Here is a 21,742-nt window from a genome sequence, read left to right as displayed (position 1 = left end):
ACTCTCGTTCTACCATGTAGAAAATAGTAAAAATAAAGAAAAACCCTTGAATGAGTAGGTGTTCTAAAACTTTTGACCGGTAGTGTATTTATGTGCTATCACACGTGGAAAAAAAGAAACATACATGCACACATGCTCATCAGGTTTCAGGGAGTGTACGTACACATTCCTCTTTATTCATACTGTAATAAGCTTTACAAACTGTGCAGTACATTCACAGTGGCATTACAGTAACATCCACCCATGTTCTCATCGGTTCTAGTTATCAGTACATACTTTTACAATTCTAACAATATTCATGTTTAATGTAACCTACAGTACAAATATTTCAAAAAAAAAAAAAAAAAAGTACAATAATTGTTCCCCATTAGTCTCTATTATATATTAAATTAATTCTAAACTTGTTGACAAAAAGTACACATCTCCACATACAGTAATTTACATGTAACTACATTCCATTCAAACCTCGTATAACAAAGGCATGTGACAACAAAGATCAGAAACATGTCTGAAAACATGTAAAAAGCCCTTCTGCAAATAAATGATTCTGCTAAGAAAGTACCAGTTTTTGTGTGAACAAATCCAGAAACCAGTAATGTGTTGACTAATTCATCTTTGTATTAATGTACTAAACAAGATCATTACTAGAAAAATAGCTGCCATTAACAACCATGTTGGCAAAAAAAGAAAGACTTTCAGTGTGGCCTGAGTTCGCCTGTAGGTCATCCTCTTCCTGCGGTCAGCGTGCGTGCCTTGGTCATATGACTGTGGTCAGAGTTCTCTGTCCTCTTCCCCTCGCTTTGCTCTCTTGGTCTTTGGATGTTGCTGGTTTGACCTAACAAAGAAATGACCAGGGCTCTATTTAGAAGGATGAAATGTTACAAAGCATTTAGATATCATAGAACTGTATTGTGTAGAACATCTTTATCGGAAATCATGTTAGCTCTATTCATTACATTTCAAACTCACATCATTGAATACACCCCAGGATTATCACCATGCGCTTATTTAATTTGGTTCACATCAAACATCTACATTTACTCAAGAAAGGTGTGACCATAACATTTCATATAATCATCACGTGTGGTAACTAGGGACCTTTTCAGACCGGAGATAAGTTGCCTTAACACGGACTTAAAGGCCCAGTGCAGTAAGAATTATGTTTTTCCTGTGTTTTGTATCATATTGTACAACAGCTGATGAAACTAATACTGTAAAAGTGTGAGGAAATTTGATCAGTGTTATTTCCTGATAGTTGCTGGTTAAAATACAATCTACACAGGACCTTCTAATCGCCAGGTTTGCAGGACGGGAGTTTTGGCTTTCCATGGTGACATCAACATGCGGTAAATTACAAAGAGAGTTCCAAACCTCTCTGCCAATAACAGCTACACTGCCATCAGAAAGGATTCACACCCCTTGACTTTTTCCACATTTTGTTTTGTTACAAGGTCAGATAAAATGTATTTAATTGTCATTTTTTGGGTCAATGATCTACACAAAATACTCTGATGTTAAAGTGGGTGAAAAATGTGTAACACAAATCATGAAAAATAAAACACTCATCTCTTGATTACATAAGTATTCAACACCCTGAGTGAATACATGTTAGAATCACCTTTGGCATCGATTACAGCTGTGTGTCTTTCTGGGTAAGTCTGTAAGAGCTATGAAAACCTGAATTGTACAACATTTGCACATTATTCTTAAAAAAATTCTTCAAGCTCTGTCAAGTTGGTTGTTGATCATTGCTAGACAGCCATTTTCAAGTCTTGAAATAGATTTTCAAGTCGATTTAAGTCAAAACTGTAAGTAGGCCAGGAAAATTCAATGTCATCTTGGTAAGCAACTCCAGTGTATATTTGGCCGTGTGTTTTAGGTTATTAACCTGCTTAAAGGTGAATTAATTAACCAGGATTTCCTAATATGATTTTGCCTGTGCTTAGCTCTATTCCTTTTATTTTTAACCTAAAAAAACTCCCTAGTCCTTGCCGATGAGAAGTATACCCATAACATGATGCAGCCACCACCATGCTTGACAAAACATTAACAAAACAACTTTTGTTAATCCAACACAACACATCACTGAGTGGTCAAAACATTAGAAACACCTGCACTTTCCATGAAATAGACTGACCAGATGATTCCAAGTGAAAGATATGATCCCTTATTGATGTCACATTTTATATCCACTTCAATCAGTGTAGATGAAGGAGGAGGAGACAGGTTAAAGAGAGATTTTTTAAACTTGAGATGATTGAGAAATGGATTGTGTATGTGTGCCATTCAGAGAGTGAATGGGCAAGACAAAATATTGAAGTGCCTTTGAAAGGGGTATGGTAGTAGGTGCCAGGATCACCGATTGTGTCAAGAACTGCAACACTGCTGGGTTTTTCAAGGTCCACCACCCAAAGGACATCCAGCCAACTTGACACAACTGAGGGAAGCATTGGAGTCAACATGGGCCAGCATCCCTGTGGAATGCTTTCGACATGTTGTAAAGTCCATGCCCCAATGAATTGAGGCTGTTCTGAGAGAAAAATGGGGGGTGGGGGTGCAACTCAATATTAGGAAAGTGTTCCAAATGTTTGGTATACTCAGTGTAATTGCATAATGGAACTGTATTTGATTTGTATGTGAACTGTATGTCCAATTACAAAAAACCTTGATCAGTAATCATCTCACTTGTTAGCTGGTGGTGAACTATTTGGCCATTGAGGACAGCAGTGTCGATCAGATGTAAAAATCGGTTCTTATTCCACTTCTAAGCGCATGCCACCAAACTGTATATCATGTCAACCTTATCCACTGCCCCCATTTTGCAATTATAGTCAAGCACACCGTTTGGTTTGATCTTTCTCTCTGCCATCAGGTGGCCCACCTTCACTGTGGCTCTCTATTCTCCTGTAGCTCCAAGGCATAGTGTTTGGTCTCCTCCGCCATGTCTCTCACAAGCTCCTCTGTCAGAAACAGCTTGAAGCACTCCGCCTCAGAGGGAGATGCCAAGAGGCTTTGCACTCCAGACTGGGACTCATTATAGCCAACAGCAGGGCCAGGAGGGGTGAAATGGCTGGCCGCCTTCCAGCTACCGCAGACCTCCTCTACTTCACCCACTGTTGGCCTGCCTCCGTCACCACCAGCATCTTCAGAGGGATTTCGTCGCTGGGCAAGGGGTCCTCAGATTCAGGGTTCTCAATGGCCACAAATGTGGGGGACAGCTTCTCACTGTCACTGTTAGAATCTGATTCCTCACTTTCATACTTAAACTTGTCAGAATCTACAAAAATCTCCAGATTTCCGCATTTGTGAGTTGTGTAGTTTTGAAAGACATAAACAACAAAACTGAATGGCTTTAAGTGAGTGTCAGGGTTGACGTGATTGGCTGCCGGTGTGATGATACTGATGATTTACCTCCACAGATGGTTTGTTTACATAGCAGGTTAGGATAATTTATGTGGCAGGATAGGCTCATTATTGTGGCAGGTTAGGTGAATTAACGTGACAGGTTAGTAGAACTAACGCAGCAGGGTGGTGAATTAACATAGGAGGTTAAGAGAATGAGGTTAAGCTTAGGAAAAGAGTTAGGCTTAGCTACAATTCTACAGTTGTCAACAACTATTGTCCCACTAGATAGAGCTGTTGTAGGCCTAGCTACTCCATTTACCCACAACAAAAGGGCCGTAAACAAACCATCTGTGGCGACAATTCATCAGTATCATAACTCCACCCACTGTCGGATTACTTTCGACTTTTAGAATGTGTTTTACTCAATTACTTAGATCACTGGTGGGCTCACCCGTCATGTGATAAATTGTAAATAGTAATTGCTATTAGCTAATTCATATTATGGTTTATGTCAGCCGAGAGTTAGTATGACTGCTTGTGTTAGATCACTCTTTCCTAAGTTAGCACTAGAACTAATGTAGCCTACATTTTCTGATTTGGATGAGAATTGTCTTATGCTGTTGCCACTTCTGTGAATGTCTGAACATCTGCATCCAAAAATAAATTGCTCACATTGAGGAAATAAAGTTGAAAAGATTGTGCAAAATGTCTGTGAAAAAAACAGTGTGGTCAGCGCAAACGTCAATCGTAACTAGACGTTCTAATGAAGTGTTCTAATCACACCGATTTGAGCTTATGCTGCAGAGATCATTCTATGATCGCACCTGTGTGCTTGTATGCGTCAAAGGGTTAACAACTTAGGTCCATGTTAAGTCTACTTATCTCAAGACTGAATTGGGCTCTAAGAGAAACATATGTCATGGATGGGATCTGAACCCCAGTCTCCCGCTCGGGAAACCAATGTTAATGTCTTACCATTAGACATCCGCTACACACAGGGCTCTAAATTTTAAAAATGTAATTGGTAGCACTAGTGCTCCCAAATTGTAAAAGTTAGGAGCACAAAATAACATTTAGGAGTACCAGAAAATACGATATTTTAAATTGACTGAGATTTAGGCTCTATGAATTATAAATCTACTTCTGAAGCACTACTATGTAAATCAAATCAAATCAAATGTTATTTGTAACATGCGCCGAATACAACAGGTGTAGACCTTACAGTGAAATGCTTACTTAAAAGCCCTTAACAAACAATGCAGTTTTAAGAAAATACCCACCCCCCCACCCTAAAAGTAACAGATAAGAATAACAAATGATTAAAGAACAGGGGGGAGGGGGGGGGTGCAGTACCTGTCATTGAAATTAAGTCATATGTGGAGTATTAGGTTGTAGATTATGTAAATGCACTATTTTCCAATTGCAATGCATTACATTAAAGATGCTGTGTACAATTTTCAAGAGTGTCAAGTTTGTGATGACTACACAAGATATCAGTCAGTCATTCATTCATTGCTATGATCATTGATCTCCTGAAGAAGCTATCCCTTTTCCTTTCATTCTGTGCCCCCAAATTTTTGGATATACTGGTAAAGTTATCAGGTTGTTAACTAGCTAGCTAATTAGGTAACAAACATGACTGAACAAGGTGTAAAACAAATGAGGACTGCAAGTAGTTTTAGAACATGATTTATGAATGTAAAATGTGCCCCCCTCCAATCAGTGACAAAATTATTTTTTAAATAATTGTGCCGATAATATGTGTCAGATCTTTTGAACTGTTTGGGTTAGCAACAAGTGGTTTTCATTGTATTAATGGTGCAAGTATGACGCAAACAAATCTGTGCTTGTGTAACGTCCTGACCAGAGTTCTTATGTGTTTTGCTTGTTTAGTGTTGGTCAGGACGTGAGCTGGGTGGGAATTCTATGTTGTGTGTCTAGTTCGTCTGTTTCTGTGTTCAGCCTAATATGGTTCTCAATCAGAGACAGCTGTCAATCGTTGTCCCTGATTGAGAATCATATATAGGTGGCTTGTTTTGTGTTGGGGATTGTGGGTGGTTGTTTCCTGTCTTTATGTTTTGTCTGCACCAGCTAGGACTGTGACGGTTAGTTCGTTTGTTATTTTGTATAGTGTCTATGTCTAACGTTAGTAGCTTGTGTATTGCACTTTCGTTTGTAGCTTCACGGTCATTTGTTGTTTTGTATTAGTTTGTCAGTATCTTGTCTTTGTGTTAATTAAATTCATGGAAAATTACCACGCTGCACATTGGTCCTCCGATCCTTCTCTCCTCTCCTCGTCCGAGGAGGAGGAAGAGCTAGACTGCCGTTACAGCTTGGGTAACAATACTACAGCGAAGCCTTATCATTACAACAATTATCAACAAAAACTAAAATATTGGATTTTCACAAAATTTCCCAAATTAAAACTCCAGGTGCAAAATAAATTGGTTCACTTTAGAGACCTGCAGAGGCATGTATTCTGTTGAAAAGCAAGCAGAGGAATCAACTTGTAAGTACCTCAGTTGGTGGTTTGAGACATGAAGCTGGGGGAGAGGTGTGGACTGGTAGAGGAGGGTTGAAGCCTTCTTTACCCAACAGCCAGAAGGTCTTCTGACAGCCCTTTCCCTTATGGCATTAATGGATACACACAGTTTGTGTCACTCACACACATTACGTTGAGGTAACACTGTATTTGAAGGGTACCTACATAAGGACATAACACATATATAATCAATCCATAAGCCAAATAAGCATTAATTATACTATGCCAACTTATGTCAACAACCACAAGCTAATATTTGCGTCATGTCTTCCTATAAAATTTGTTGATATAGATAACAACAAATTAAGGTGTTGTGTATTAGGGTTGTACCATTTGCACCTCCATACTTACTGTAGTTGTATACGCAGAGCATCATGGGTAATATGTGTTGAGATGAGCACGTTCAGATAAATGGTTGAACTTATTCCCGTCTCCTGTTTATCATTATTGAATTGTTACAAAGACCTGGTTATGAAACCCACGAGACATAACAAAAGATTGGCGAAGAGTTAGTTTGAAACCTACGGTAACTATTCTGTCTGGAAGAAGTTGGTTTTACAAGTTTAAAACTGTTATTTTCTGTGGTAAAGTCTCGGCTAATGTTAGCACAGTGTATTGCTAGCAGAGGCAAGTGCATAGTCGAGCTACCTAGAAATAGAGTTAGCATCGTCATTGCTAGCAGAAAAGGATTCAGGAAGAACGTCAGAGTGGGAAAACAACGTGATTAAAAAAGGAGGAATAAATATACAGTTAGTAAAGGAAAGGACATTTATTAAACTGTGAAGACGAACTTTGGAAATAAAAACTGCTAAATGAAGGAACTTGATGATATAACATCAGTGAGTGAAGTGAATGAAGATCATGTGAGTGAGGAAAATATTGCCGGGGTTGAGGACAAAATTGAAGTGAGTGACAATCAAGAGGCTAATGAGAAAAGAAAAATGTCTGGAATTGTTGGTTACATTGGACAGTTTGATGAAAGTATTGAGCAGTGGAACTCATGTGCAGAACGGTTTAAATATTTTGTTTTTGCAAATGACACTAACCACGTTTCCATCCATAGTTATTATGTGAGTAAAGTCAAAGTGAAAACAAATCATGACAGCTGTGATGTTTCGGTGTAATTTTATAAATGCCGGCAGATCATTTGTTTGTTTGACATGGTGGGATCTTTTTATGTCTATAAAATTAATAAAGCGGGAAATGTCGGTGGAAATGCCTTTCTTCCTTCAAATATTAATATAATAACCATCATATCGAAGTAAATTTGGAGTCTCGCGATGATATGGTGTGTGGTCCTCCCACTATGACTCAGGAAACCATGCAGTTTATTAGGCTACAGATGAAATAAGTTATGATGAACTTCACAGGGTGGTGAAAGTGCAAGGTGATGAGCTTGATGCTGCTTTCCAATAAATGTTGAGGGTCTTATTCTGGCGACTACACAACTACACAACCCGCACAGCTTACCCGCACTGAATCTGCGAGCTGTTGGCTAGAGCTCAGGTGCCAAGACCAGAGTAGGCACATTTGCTATCGAGCGCAAAAGTTTTTGTGGCAAAACTTTAGATTTTTATTCGGTATATGAAAACGTCATCACTCACAAATGTTTATCTGCAACAAGTCCATTTGGTGGAAACATAGAGTACCACTGGTGGGAAAATGCACATATTTTCTTTATGCATATTCTAGAGTATTCGCGTAAAAATCTGTCGCCATTTGGATGGTGTCACGTCCTGACCATAGTTCTTATGTGTTTTGCTTGTTTAGTGTTGGTCAGGACGTGAGCTGGGTGGGAATTCTATGTTGTGTGTCTAGTTAGTCTGTTTCTGTGTCCAGCCTAATATGGTTCTCAATCAGAGACAGCTGTCAATCGTTGTCCCTGATTGAGAATCATATATAGGTGGCTTGTTTTGTGTTGGGGATTGTGGGTGGTTGTTTCCTGTCTCTGTGTTTGTATTCTGCACCAGATAGGACTGTTTCGGTTTGCCACATTTTGTTATTTTGTTCGTTGTAAGTGTTCACTGTTTTTGTTTAATTAAACATGTTGAGCACTGGCTACGCTGCGTGTTGGTCCGATCCCTGTTCCACCCTCTCTTATAGTGAAGAGAGGGAAGGCTGCCGTTACAGATGGGAACCTAGCTACTGATGAGGACAAAATTGTACCTACATTTTTTGGTGTAATGGGCCAATTTCATTTAATACGCAGCCTGCTACAGCCAGACAGGCCAGGTAATCAGACATATTGGGATATTGTGGGAATACTGAAAGGCCCCTTTCCATAAAACCACTAGTTATTGCTGAAAGTCTATTCAATGCAGCAGCAAACATTGTCCCTGATTCTCCCTCTTCCTGATTTCTTCTGTGGAGCCTAAACCTATCTGTGAGTTTAATTATGTTCTAAATGACACCATTAGAGACAGACTAGTATGTGGGATACACAGTGAAGCTACACATAAGAGGCTATTGATTGAAAGTAACCTGACCTTGGCAAAGGCTATTGAAGTCAGTGTGTCCAGGGAACTAGCTGCTAAATAGGCTCAGCAGTTGAGTTCATTGGGAAAAGTGCACAGAGTTTCAACTAAAAATCAGAGACAGGGAAATCAAGGTACATGCTTCCGCTGTGGCAAAGCGGGAGATCAGGCGTCTACATGCTGGTGTAACGACATGGATTGCCGAGCTTGTGGTAAAAAAGGGCAAGAAGAACTCAGAGAAAACATCAAAGACTGAATACAAGAAAGAGACATTCCAACAAAAGAAAGAGACAAATTCACGCTATTGATCTGGAGAACACTGAGGTGAGTGACTCATCAGACAAGGAAGTCCCACTGAATATATTGACCGTTGCTGGGGGGCCACACGGCTACCATGTCTCTCCCTTGCTAGAGGGGCAGCCGGTGCGTATGGAGATTGACACAGGGGCAGCTGTATCTCGTGTCAGGCACAGTCTACAAAGAGACACTGAAATACGTTACACTTCAGCCAGCACACATCGTGTTAAAGACCTACACAGGTGAATCTGTCGCCGTGATAAGCATCACTGGGGTCACACTTCAGTTAAACGGACATACTGAAAAGCTGCCACTACATCGTGAAAAGAGACAATCCATCACTACTGGGATGTTCGTGGCTGGAGAAAATCACACTGGACTGGCGTACAATGACACACGGAGACACAAGCCTACCCTCCATCTTATAGAAACATGGATGAGTATTTAATGGAGAGCTGGGTAACATGAAAGACATTACAGTGAAGCTTAGCATTAAGCCAGACAGTAAACAAAAAATTCTGAAAGCACGACCCATACCGTAAGCTATCAGACCAAAAGTCGATGCCAGTCAGCATGAGTGAATTGGCGACACCCATAATACCAGTCCTTAAGAAGGATGGTAGAATCAGGATATGTGGAGATTTTAAAGTTACAGTTAACCTTGTGTTGTCCACTGAGCAGTATCCACTATAACACATCAACAACCTTTTTAAGGGTTTAGCTGGGGGTCAAAAGTTCAGCAAAATCTACTTCAGCCAAGCCTACTTGCAGATGCACGTGGATGAAAAGTCAAAGGAGCTGCTGACCGCCGTAACACACAAGAGGCTCTTCAGGTACTGTCGTTTACCGTTTGGAATCACAAGTGTGCAGCGTTGTTTCAAAGGGCGACGGACCAGCTCTTCAGTGGATTGCCAGGAGTACAGTGCTACCTGGATGACATCCTCGTGACTGGAAAGGACAAAAATGACCATCTCCAGAACTTGGATGTGACCTCACAGAGATTGAATGACTATGGACTGGGAGTTCGTTAAGAACAAATATGCATTCTTCCAATCATTGGTTGAATACCTAGGAGCTCACAGTCACGTTCTCAGGACACTGACTCAACCGCACCCACACCAGTGTGTTACATTGTTGTTGGGAGTCAGTTTGACCACTGTTACCCTACGAGTGGCGTGAACCTAGAAGCTTGGACTTTTAGAACAGATTCTCCCTACAGTTCATGTAGGAGGGGAGGAGTTGTTGTGTATTAAGGTTGTACCATTTGCACCTCCATATTTACCATAGTTGTATAAGCAGAGCATCATGGGTAATATGTGTTGAGATGAGCACGTTCAGATAAATAGTTGAACTAATTCCCGTTTCATCATTATTTCATTGTCATAAAGCGTGGTTATGAAACCCCCGAAACAAAACAGAACGGTCAAATGTTCACCTTAATCTCAATGTCTCCTCTTTCCTCCAGCTCAAAGGATCCTATCTGAGTGAGGATCTCAGCTGTGCTCTGGGATATGTGGATTTTCAGGGCTGTGGAATATTAACAGATCAAATCAATAGGAGGGAAAAACTATTGCTATGTAGCTAATACAACCAGATCATTACCACTGTATGGGATGGGGAATGCACAATAGTATAAACTGGAGCTACAGCTAAGTGGAGTTGGGATGACACAACACTATTCTCACACACACAAACCATGTTTGAGGAAATTCAATACAACTTTATCGATCCCTGTTGGGCAACTATGAATTTGAACATAGTCCAGAGCCACCAAAATGAAACTTAATATAATGTGGTTAAGACGATGTAGTATCATTTGAATTGACATCAATAGCTCTCCATTGGGTTTCAGGAGCAGGTGTATGGAACTCACGCAGGCTGTTGCTCTCCATCCTGGAAGCAGTGTTCACTGTGTCACCAAACAGACAGTAGCGAGGCATGGTTGTGCCCACCACTCCAGCAACTACTGGACCTGCATACGTGCACGTACACACACATGCACACACACACACAAACATCACACACACACACACACACACACACACACACACACACACACACACACACACCATCAGAAACTTGCAGATTTTTGGCACAAATGTCCCATTGACATCAATGTGTGATTCCTGCAACAGTCCAAGTTAAAGGTTAACTGCCCCTTAGAACCAACTTCTCTGGTTTTAAACGGCCTATGCGACATTGATATGAGTCCGAAACATTAATTATAGTGTCAAATGGACTACAAAGTGTAAATAGGATGATTTTGGTCATAAAGTCATTCTCGTCCAAAACTGATTTTTGCAAGTGAGTTTGTCACGACTTACTGGCTGGGTATGGATTATTTGCATGCCCACTTTTGCCAATGATGTGTGATTGCCCAGAGACAACACGTTGTGGTTCATCCCCAGCTGCCATGTGGACATTTGTTGTCAATTCCCAAATATGGGTGGAACGCACGCACATTTCGCTCAGGCAATCGGAGTGAAAATGGGCTTCCATAAAGTTGGTGCAAACTTCCAATGCATGTCAACAATATTGACAGATGGCCAGGAATGGATTGCATACAACACGGTCCCTTCTGCTGCCTGTCAACCCACTGGTGTTGGTGAGTACATTAGGTAAGTAAATGGGTGGTACTAGCTAGCTAGTAGCTACTTTTGATTATGCAACATTATTTGACAATGCTAGCGAGCCAGGCTAGCTAGCTATGATACCACAGATGAAAGGGGAATGATACTGTAGCTAGCTAAATGCATCAAGCTAACATGTAATGTGATGTAGCATGTCAGAGGAAGATGTGCATAGCTCACGTTAGTTAGCTACCTCGCTAACAACAGCTAACTGTAACCCATTGGCATTTGATCTGGTCAATGGTCAAAATACTATCTGTGCTGGAAGTCACCTAACCACCATTGTCAAACATGTCAGGGAAATCCTGTCTTATACGGGACACCATACATGAAGGTGTGATATTTTCACTTTGTTATATTAGCAGAACACACGCTTCTACAGTATAATGTGAAGTATGCGTTATTCTACATGGAACTGTTACACTTGAAAGTTATGAAGACACTCTAGTCAATCTGTATCGCTGAAGCATTACAGATTGCGCGCTACAAAGTATAGGTAATTTCAGATTGAGGGGACATATGCAGCATTTACCGTGAATGCAGTCTCTGCTAATACGGGATCGTTGCCTTTAAATTTCAATCACGCTGTAACGGTGAATTTCCGCGATACGGATTGAAATAGAGACCTTAGTTTAGAATATCTTCATAAGTTAGCAACTGCACTCTTTTGATATTACTCTGTAGGCTACTGACCGATGCTGAATTGGCCAGTAGCCTACAGAGTGGTATGAGAAGAGTGCCATCCTCTTATTTAATTCTGCCTGCTGGATCCATGGGTTGAGGCGAACTCTGTCTTATCTAGAATGGCGTATCATGACGTCTTTTTTTCACCCAACTTTTAACCTAAATCAAATGACAGTGTGACATTTTTGGTTGATTTCGCATTGAATTCATGTTAGTTGACAACTCATCCAAATGTGAATCAAATCTAGACGTTGAACTGACGTCTGTGCCCAGTGGGGTGCATGTCAGTGTGTGGTTAGACTGCCAAATTCTAGTTCTGGTTAGACAGCTGAAGTTGTACTTCATACACAGAACTTATTTGTATTTGCTAGGTAGGTGTAGGCATACTGTCTTTATAAGCACATCTATATGATATTTACAGCACAGAATGTTTTGTCTTTGTATCATAAACACACTCATCGATTTTTGTTGTTGTTAATAAATGTATCTACACTCAAGCTGGGTGACGTTTGAGCAATGTCCACATGTAGCCTACACCTGTTGTAGGGATATCAGTAGTTCTGAGATATGTCCCCTGGGAAAGACCTTACAGCAGACATAAGGAGAGATGACAATAGACAAAACTAGCCAGTTATAGCATATTGTGTTGTAGGACAACTGATTTGACTCAAGACCAGGCATACAACTCACAGTTGATACCGTTTCCACAGTAACATGTATTTACATGATATGATGAAACGCTGAAACTAAGGTGCAAGCTAAACTAAGGTGCAATACTTTTGTAGCAAGGTGTTATAGAACGAGTGTCTTATAAAACACATTCGACACTGGCTCTTGTTATCTTGCCATAACTGATTTGGCAGTGAAATATCAGCTAGATAGAATAGCCAGCTGCAGCTGTCACCAAGCTATGCTAGCTAGCTGTTGTCAGCTTGGCTAAACACAAGATCAGCACAGGTTTTAGAGTCAGCGCAGGCTTTAGCCTACACATAGAACGGAATTAGCTGACCATCTTGAGAAGATGAGTCAATCAGGAGGGGAGAAGTCCTCAACTTCAAAACTTTGTTCTCTCCATAGCAAAGCTAGCTCAGCTTACCTCGCCGTACTCACTACTGGCTTTCTTTTTTATGTGATCGAACGGCAAAAACACACCCAAGAAACTCGCACATTATACCACACCCCCAAGACAACTCTCGTTTGCCTTCCGTCACGGCTGCTAGCATTTCTTCATGGGCAACTCCATCACTTTTCAACATCATTTTCATTATCTCCAGCACAAACCAGTGTAAAAATATGTGGAAATGGCGCATTTCTATGTTTCGTAGAAAAATCATTGAGTTAAATACTGTGATTTTTAAAACACTATGAGATTCAAGGTGATGTGGGGAGCAAGAAAATACCTTTCCTTGGGCTAGAAACTCATTGCAGGTTTTGAAAATCACAGTTTATTCATTTTAATGTCATTTGACCTTATGACCATTTGACCTTGACCATTTGACCAATTCTTTTGACCTTATCTTTTTAACCACAGATCATAGAAACGCGCTGTTTTCACATATGTAGACACTGTTTTTGTGCCAAATCAGGAAATGCAGTCACCCTTTAAATTATACACACAGATCTCGAGTTAGGATCCGTTACTTCATGGCTGACAGCCGCTGTCTGGGTAATCGATTTGACAGGTTGTTCGTACATACTGACCTGAGTTGATCCCGATGCGGAGAGACAAGCTCTGATTGGGCAAGTGGCGAATCTTGAAGAGCTTGATGGCACACAGGAAGTGAAGAGCCATAGTAGAAATCTCAGATGCGTGCTTCATGCCGTTACTGATGGGTAGCCCGCTAGCTACCATGTACGCATCCCCTATAGTCTCCACCTGATACACCATACACATTAATGCCCACAATATACACCGTAAACTTTACAATATACACTGTAAATTTTACAAGGCTACCTACTGTACAGTGCCTTCAGAAAGTATTCACACCCCTTGACTTTTTACACATTTTGTTGTGTACAAAGTGGGATTATAATGTATTTAATTGTCCGTTTCTGTCAATGATCTACAAGAAATACTTTGTAATGTCAAAGTGGAAGAAATACATGTTAGAATCACTTTTGGCAGCGATTGGGTGATTCTCATGAAACTAGTTTTAAAATGTCTGTAGCAAATTGTGATATAAAACCATGGTGCATCTGCAAAAATCAACTATCATTCTGAGGACTAAGATCTTTAGTTTTTGGGAAAACGTCTTATTTTAAATCCATTTAAAAATTTCACCAGAATTTTGAACATTTTTACAACACATTCTCATTACCGAAATGCATCCGGATTAAATTCTTGGGTCATTTTATTTTTAAAAAATCATTAGAAAAAACAAACATATTTGAATAAAACACAATATTATGCATTATTATTATTTATTTAACCTTTATTTAACTAGGCAAGTCAATTAAGAGCAAATTCTTATTTTACAGTGACGGCCTACCCCAGCCAATTATCTAGAGGGATATTCCTTAGATGAGCACAAATTAAGTCAATTTATTCACTTACATGCCTTCAGAATGAGGTTCTTATTCTCAAACACCCCCTTTACCTCACTTGGCCTTTTCATTACTGAAACAGCTAAAGAGCTCAAATTGGGAAAAGGTCTGATTTAATTTTATGATATTTTTGTATAATTTCATTTGAAATATTCATATTTTCAATGTTATGTTTAACTCAGACATTTTTATTAGGGGAGCAATGTAAAAACAAATATTGGAAATATTGATTTGTTTATTAATTTGTTGAACTTTACATTTAGTAAAAAGTTTGTAAAATGCTTAATATTTGATCCAAAAACATAATTATGAAATTATGAGACCAATTTTTTTGTTAATAACGTTTTTTTAAATGTATTTTTATGAGAATGACCCGATAACAGTTGACCCGATTACAATTCCACACCTGGATTGTACAACATTTGCCAATTATAATTCTCAAAATTCTTCAAGCTCTGTCAAATTGGTTGTTGATCATTGCTAGACAACCATTTTCAAGTCTTGCCATAGATTTTCAAGCAGATTTAAGTCAAAACTGTAACTCGGCCACTCAGAAACAATCACTGTCTTCTTGGTAAGCAACTGCAGTGTAGATTTGGTCTTGTGTTTTAGGTTATTGTCCTGTTGAAAGGTGATTTCATCTCCCAGTTTCTGGTTCAAAGCAGACTGAACCAGGCTTTCGTCCAGGATTTTGCCTGTGCTTAACTCCATTCCATTTATTTCTTATCCTGAAAAACTCCCCAGATTACAAGCATACCCATAACATGATGATGCTGCCACCACTATGCTTGAAAATATGATGAGTGGTAATATGTAATGTGTTGTATTGGATTTGGCCAAAACATAACACTTTGTATTCAGGACAAAAAATGAATTGCTTTGCAACATTTTTTGCAGTATTACTTTTGTGCTTTGTTGCACAGAGGATGCATGGATGCATGTTTTTCCACACAGGATGCTTCCTTCTTTTCACTCTGTCAATTAGGTTAGTATTATGGAGTAACTACAATGATGTTGGTCCATCCTCAGTTTTCTCCTATCACAGCCAATAAACTCTGTAACTGTTTTAAAGTCACCATTGGCCTCATAATCATTGGCCTCATAATCCCTGAGCGGTTACCTTTCTCTCCGGCAACTGAGTTAGGAAGCATGCCTGTATCATTGCTGTGACTGGCTGTACTGATACACCATCCAAAATTACAAGATTATGTTTAATTCTGTTTATGCATCGAATAAGGTTTCTCAGTACTTCTCAGTAGAACCTACAGCCTGCATTCCATTGAATGATTTGTATCTGTGTGTTAAGGAGAAGATAACCCTGTATAAACGAGCAGTAAATGACCTAGAGACAGAAACCTGGTGCAATGTAAATCTCGCTGTCTGTTGCTTGATAGCATAATGTACCTTTGTATAAACATCTGCTGTTTGTCATGAACATTCAGAAGGATATACTTTGCTATAAAGAGCTGTAACCCAAATATTCTCGTTGGGCTCTCAACGATTACCGATGGGTGGTCATTGACCAGCTACATTATTGCAATTCTTAATCGATAATAAAGATTGTAAAGTAACAATAATAATAATAATAAAGTCTCTCTCACTTGGTTAGAATTTCCACCACACCTTACTGGGGGCTCCTGAGTGGTGCAGCGGTATAAGGCACTGCATCTCAGTGCTAGAGGCATCCCTACAGACCCTGGTTCGATACCAGGCTGCATCACAACCAGCCATGATTGGGAGACCCATAGGGTGGCGCACAATTGGCCCAGCATCGTTAGGGTTTGGTGGGGTAGGCCGTCATTGTAAATAAGAATTTGTTCTTTATTAACTGACTTGCCTAGTTAAATAAAGGTTAAATTACAGATAATTGTATGTGTGGGGTAAAGAGATGAGGTAGTCATTCAAAAATCATGTTAAACACTATTTTTGCACACAGAGTGAGTCCAGGCAACGTATTATGCAACTTGTTTAGAAAATATTTACTACTGAACTAATTTCGGCTTCCCATAACAATGGGGTTGAACACTTATTGACTCAAGACATTATTCCACTTTGACACTAGGTGGTATTGTGTGTAGACCAGTGACAGAAATCTAAATGAAATCAATTTTAAATTCAGGCTGTAACACAATTTTGGGGGGAAAAGTCAAGGGGTGTAGGCACATGCAGTAGGCACATGCAGAACCCATAATGTATTCATAAACAGTAGCCTACATCAGCATTTCATAAGGTATTTATTAAAATGCGTATTTACTGCTTCTGCATTATGTAGGGGTTATGAATTCCTTATGTATGTAACCGTCAGTAAAGTCTTACCATGCCCTAATAACTATGTAAGTTAATGGTGTCACTTGAGGTGAAGTGGTACCCCAAAAAACTGGGGTCTGTCTAACACTTTAAAATGATTGTACAGGTGTAATGTACCTTGTAGACATCATAGAGCTTGATGATCTCATCAAAGAGACTGTAGAGGTCATTGAGGACGGTGACCACCTCCAGGGCGGAGCTAATGGAGCACATGGTGGTGAAGCCCACGATATCCGAGAAAAAGATTGTCACCATGTCATAACCCTGAGGCTCCACCGACTTCCCAGCCATCAGATGGTCCGCTATGTACCTGTCAGTCAAGCCAGGGAAGTCAATGGAGTGGGTTAAAAATATATATAAAGGGTATGTTACACCAATGTTCTGTCCACAAAAGTTTCTGTCCACAAAACATCACTGAATTCTGCAAAAATAATATCTTAAACATTTACATTTACATTTTAGTAATTTAGCAGACGCTCTTATCCAGAGTGACTTACAGTAGAGTGCATACATTTTATTACATTTTTTACATTTCGTTACATTTTTTTACATACTGAGACAGGGATATCCCTACCGGCCAAACCCTCCCTAACCCGGACGACGCTATGCCAATTGTGCGTCGCCCCACGGACGACGCACAATATTTAAACATCTCAAATATTTGTAGCGTAATTATCTTGGAACGTTGAGTTTTTACATAATCCAAAATGCTTGTAGGAACAAGGCCTGTGTTACCTTGGTAACATGCTGGAGAGAAGCTTGTCCGACCGGGTCTTCTCTGCTGTAAGCTGTTTGGTTCTCTCTTCAACCACCTCCTCCAGGTGGTTGGCATAGCTCTCCAACTTGTTCACCATGTTGTCAAGGATATTCGCATGACTGAGAAGCATAAAAAAGATGAGTCGATAAACGGTATAGACTGATATTGCGTGAGGTGAGGAAAACAATAATCATAGTGAAAACATCCTTAGCTTAGGCAAGGGATGCCTGGGACCAAAAATCGTTTCTTGCATTGCTAACACACCAGCCCATTTTATTCATTGAGGCCCCATTATTAGCCAGATAATTATAATTTTGCGCAAAAAAACAACAAGTCAGACAGGCCCACTAAGCAAAAAATGGACCAGCCCTTCTGACATTTGCCTGAGTTTAGTAGTGACTAACTGAATGTTAATGTTTATGCTAATTATACCTTTGTTTGCATTAATGAGTTAAGTATGGCCATTGTAATGTGAATTGGCTGAGGCCTGATGGAAGTGGCTGCGAGGGGAGGAAGACACCATTGACGCTACAGCTGTCATCATTGAGTTACTCAGCCAGTCCTGCCATTCATCACGGCCGGGTTGGTGTAAGTCCTACCCTACTGATTTGCCACGCGAGGAGTACCACCAAGTGCAGTTGTTTCTCCTGGAGTTTTCAGGAGGTGGCGCCACCTGCTTGCACATCGGATTGTGAGTGGGCCACCCCAGTTCCTGGCGTTTCAGACCTGCAGCTGGAGCCGTCCGAGGCTCTGGTTTCCATTGTTGGGTTCTGATTTCTTGACTTATGAAATCATGAAATATACTTTATTCCTTTCACTGAGGGAGAGAGGATGATTTATAACATTTACATTATGTCAGGATATGTTCTTGTTGGCCATCAGGGATCCTATGGGAGAAGGAAAGACACCGTCTGGTACGAGTCAACATGACAGCCGCGAGTTGGGGAGGAGTGAGCACTTTGGGGCAGAGGTCAGGTCAGATGAAGTGAGGAAGTGCAGGTTCTGTCTAGCAACAGAGATGCATTGGCTGTTGAGATGTGTAGGAGGAGACTCAGCATAGGAGAAAGGGTTAAATATCAGCGCTTGTGTGAATATGTATTTTGTCTGATGCATCTGTTTTGACCAAATGGGCGAATAAATTTGGTTTAAGCTTTCATAGTGTCTGTTGAGTTCTTACTCTGATAATTAGAACTAACACCATCGAGGAGACACCTTCTCTTGAGGGAGTGGTGGCCCCTACTCTTCCAGCTGAGGAGGAGCTTCAACTGCTTCCTTTTGTCTAGGGCTGTGGCAGTCATTAAATGTAGTCAGATTGTCAAGCAAATCACTGCCGGTCTCACGGTAATTGATCGTTAATTAACATAAACACATTTTGGTGTCTACTGGCTTCCATGCATAGCCTACAAGCCACTGACGCAGACCTTTGGAACATCTACATTTTAAAAAAGTATAATAAATCCATATCCTACACAATCAATCCATTAGGTATTTTAGATAGGTCTGAAGAAACATGATATGAAGAAAATGTAGTCTATTTCAGAAGAACAGAATAGCATACTCTTTGTCCTGATGTTAGGCCCTGGTCTGGCTACGCCATATGTCTGTGGGCTACACTAGTTCATTTAGCAGACAAGATTTGCTTAGAATTCCGTGGCATTATTTTATATTATTTTGTAGTACGAAGAATGCAATTGAACATAGCTGAATAAAATACTGTAGAAAGGATGTTTTCTCCAAAAGATTTCTGAGTGAGAGCGCACATGCGGCTATTCTGTGTTGAGCGGTTAACAAAGAAATAGGTCTTAAAATATACGCTTAATATAGAGTTATTTATGCAACTTTATTTGTGATCAAAACATATAGCCCAACGTTTGTATTTTTAATGCAATTTAAGTGTGCGACTCTAATAATGATTTGAAAAAAGTCCTATGAAAGGCATGAGCTCTGCTTTGTTATTTGCACAGGCTGCACATCATTTCATCTCTCATTCACAATTTGACACGCACTTGATAATGCCTTGAATATCCCGACAGCATCCCCCTTGTGTGGCCGCAATGCCCCTTTAAAAAATCCATCCCTTTTGCGGCCAGTGGCCATTGTGCCCTTGGGCTGAATAAAATAATTATAATTCCCTTCTCCAGGCTGATTTCTCCGAAGCACCTCTCACTCACATGGCTCTCTCAGATGTACTTTTTGTCAGGCTAAATATCAATCTACATTTGTATGATGAAAAAATGAACTTTGTGGAAAAAAGCTTTGTGTTTCCACAAAGTTGAAACTTACGCGCTGCATATGTATGCCAATTAGGCTCTACACCCGTCGTAAACTGGATTAATGTGCTTAATTTTTTAGAAGTTATTGATACAAACCTTATCAAAACATATAGGCCTATGGGCAAGGCTACATGAGGTGAGACTATGATTTGAAAATGTCGCCAAAAAAGGCATGCTCTGTTTCTTGCCTTATTGCACACAAGCTTGGCATCATTCACAATTAGTGATAGGCTAATATTTTCACCCATCAGACTGTTCTTGATTTAATCTTGTCTTTATACATACTAAATAATATATGTGTGAAATTTGCTTTGATTTAGAAGGGACCAATATCATGCACCTGTCTCGAAACAAGGTAGTGGGAAAAAAGACATGTCATCTACATAGTGAATGGAGGACACTTTTCCCGTGGTTCATTTTAATGCTAGCCAGATAGGGTATACTCCTGTTGTAAAGAAAAGCAATGTGCTTAATATTAGGAAAGGTGAGAAATAATTATAGTAGGCCTAGCCTATAGTAAGCTGATGGGGATCCTCCTGTTTTATTAGATTTTCGATTGCATTTGCATTTGTGTCAGAGTGATTAGAGGGACAATAGAGTGCTGAGTACCAGGCAGTACAAGGAAGTTAGCAAGTTTGTTAGGCTACTAATGACCATCAGCAACATCAGAGCTTGGAGAAGCCTAGTTACCATGACTAAACGGTCACGTAGAATTTGACTGCCGTCATGACTCGTGACCGCCAGTTTGGCGGTAATACGGTCACCGTAACAGCCCTACTCCTGTGACTGTTCCTGTCCCAAAAGAGGAGTGCCTACTTTCCGATGCACAGGGCCCACTGGAGGGTCCTACTATACTGTAGGGTCTTAAAGAAGGCCGTCCTGTCTTAGAGGTGGATGTTTCCATCTCCCCTGAGTCGCCAGTGCTGACTGGTGATTCCCCAAGTTCCTCTCTCTGTGTCCTGGTGGAGCCTTGTGCTAAAATCCCCACGTCATCACAGGTGAGCTCTGGTTCACCTATCCTGGTTCCTGCTGTTAGGCAGAGGGACAAGCCCTTCTCTGACCATGGATTGCCTCTTGCTCCCCATCTACTCTACAAACATTGTGCCCATTTCCACCCCTGAACAAACAATCTACAACCCCATTGGCAATCAAGGCTGGGCCCTGGTTCACAGGCTGTCTGAGCCTTGGTACCCAAGTCCTGTGCTCAGCTACTAAAGAAGCTGAGACTTTAGGGGAGGGGTGTATGACAAGGTGCCTACAATAGCAGAACCGCCCGTTCTGGCTTACTTCCACCCAGGTCGAATTATGTTCATTACCTGCAACGCTTCAGTAGCCCATGTGTCACGCCTGCTCCCGCTTGCCCTCTCTGGCGCTCGAGGAGGCCAGGCTGCCCATCATTACGCACACCTGTCACCATCATTACACACATCAGCCCTCATTGGACTCACCTGGACTCCTTCACTTTGTTGATTGCCCCTCTATATCTGTCTGTTCCTTGGTTGGTTCTGTGTCAGCATTAACGTCATAATGTCGTTTTGTTCCCGCTGTCCAGACGCTCTTCTTGTTTCATTAAATAAATCGTCTCCAGTGTCTGTTGTTACAGAATGCTGACACCCCTATTTGAAGCATCAGGGAGTTCGTGTTTTTTGGTTTTGGTGGTGACGTTGGGTCCGGATGCCGCCGCCGATGGAACCGGGGGTGCCTCAGCTGGCTCATCAGGCTCCCACGCCTCAGAGAAATTGTCAGGTTTCACGCTTCAGCCGGATCGTCAGGCTCCCACGCCTCAGCCAGCTCGTCGGGCTTCTATGCCTCGGCCGGCTTGTCAGGCTCACCCAGGTGGGATGCTGGGTGGCGCCCCTAGAGGGGGGTACTGTCAACATACCTTCATT

General features: G+C 40.7%; 1 protein-coding gene across 1 annotated transcript in view; it reads right to left on the bottom strand.

Annotated features, from left to right (window-relative positions):
- Positions 1 to 3,101: 3,101 nt before the first annotated feature.
- The window catches only part of gucy2g (guanylate cyclase 2g), a 78,180-nt gene continuing 59,539 nt past the window's right edge, over positions 3,102 to 21,742 (bottom strand). Inside the window, exons 17-23 of the mRNA XM_038990732.1 lie at positions 17,559 to 17,699; positions 16,941 to 17,133; positions 13,674 to 13,848; positions 10,532 to 10,630; positions 10,094 to 10,185; positions 5,863 to 5,970; positions 3,102 to 3,287 (exon numbers count right to left, since the gene is read on the bottom strand). Coding sequence (XP_038846660.1) covers positions 3,102 to 3,287; positions 5,863 to 5,970; positions 10,094 to 10,185; positions 10,532 to 10,630; positions 13,674 to 13,848; positions 16,941 to 17,133; positions 17,559 to 17,699 — 994 coding nt within the window. The remainder of the gene's footprint in view (positions 3,288 to 5,862; positions 5,971 to 10,093; positions 10,186 to 10,531; positions 10,631 to 13,673; positions 13,849 to 16,940; positions 17,134 to 17,558; positions 17,700 to 21,742) is intronic.

This window comes from Salvelinus namaycush, chromosome 4 (genome assembly GCF_016432855.1).
Source record: "Salvelinus namaycush isolate Seneca chromosome 4, SaNama_1.0, whole genome shotgun sequence".
In the NCBI taxonomy this organism is placed as follows: Eukaryota; Metazoa; Chordata; class Actinopteri; order Salmoniformes; family Salmonidae; genus Salvelinus; species Salvelinus namaycush.
The sequence above is the reverse complement of the archived record's forward strand: the minus strand, read 5'-3'. Positions and strand labels throughout refer to the sequence as shown.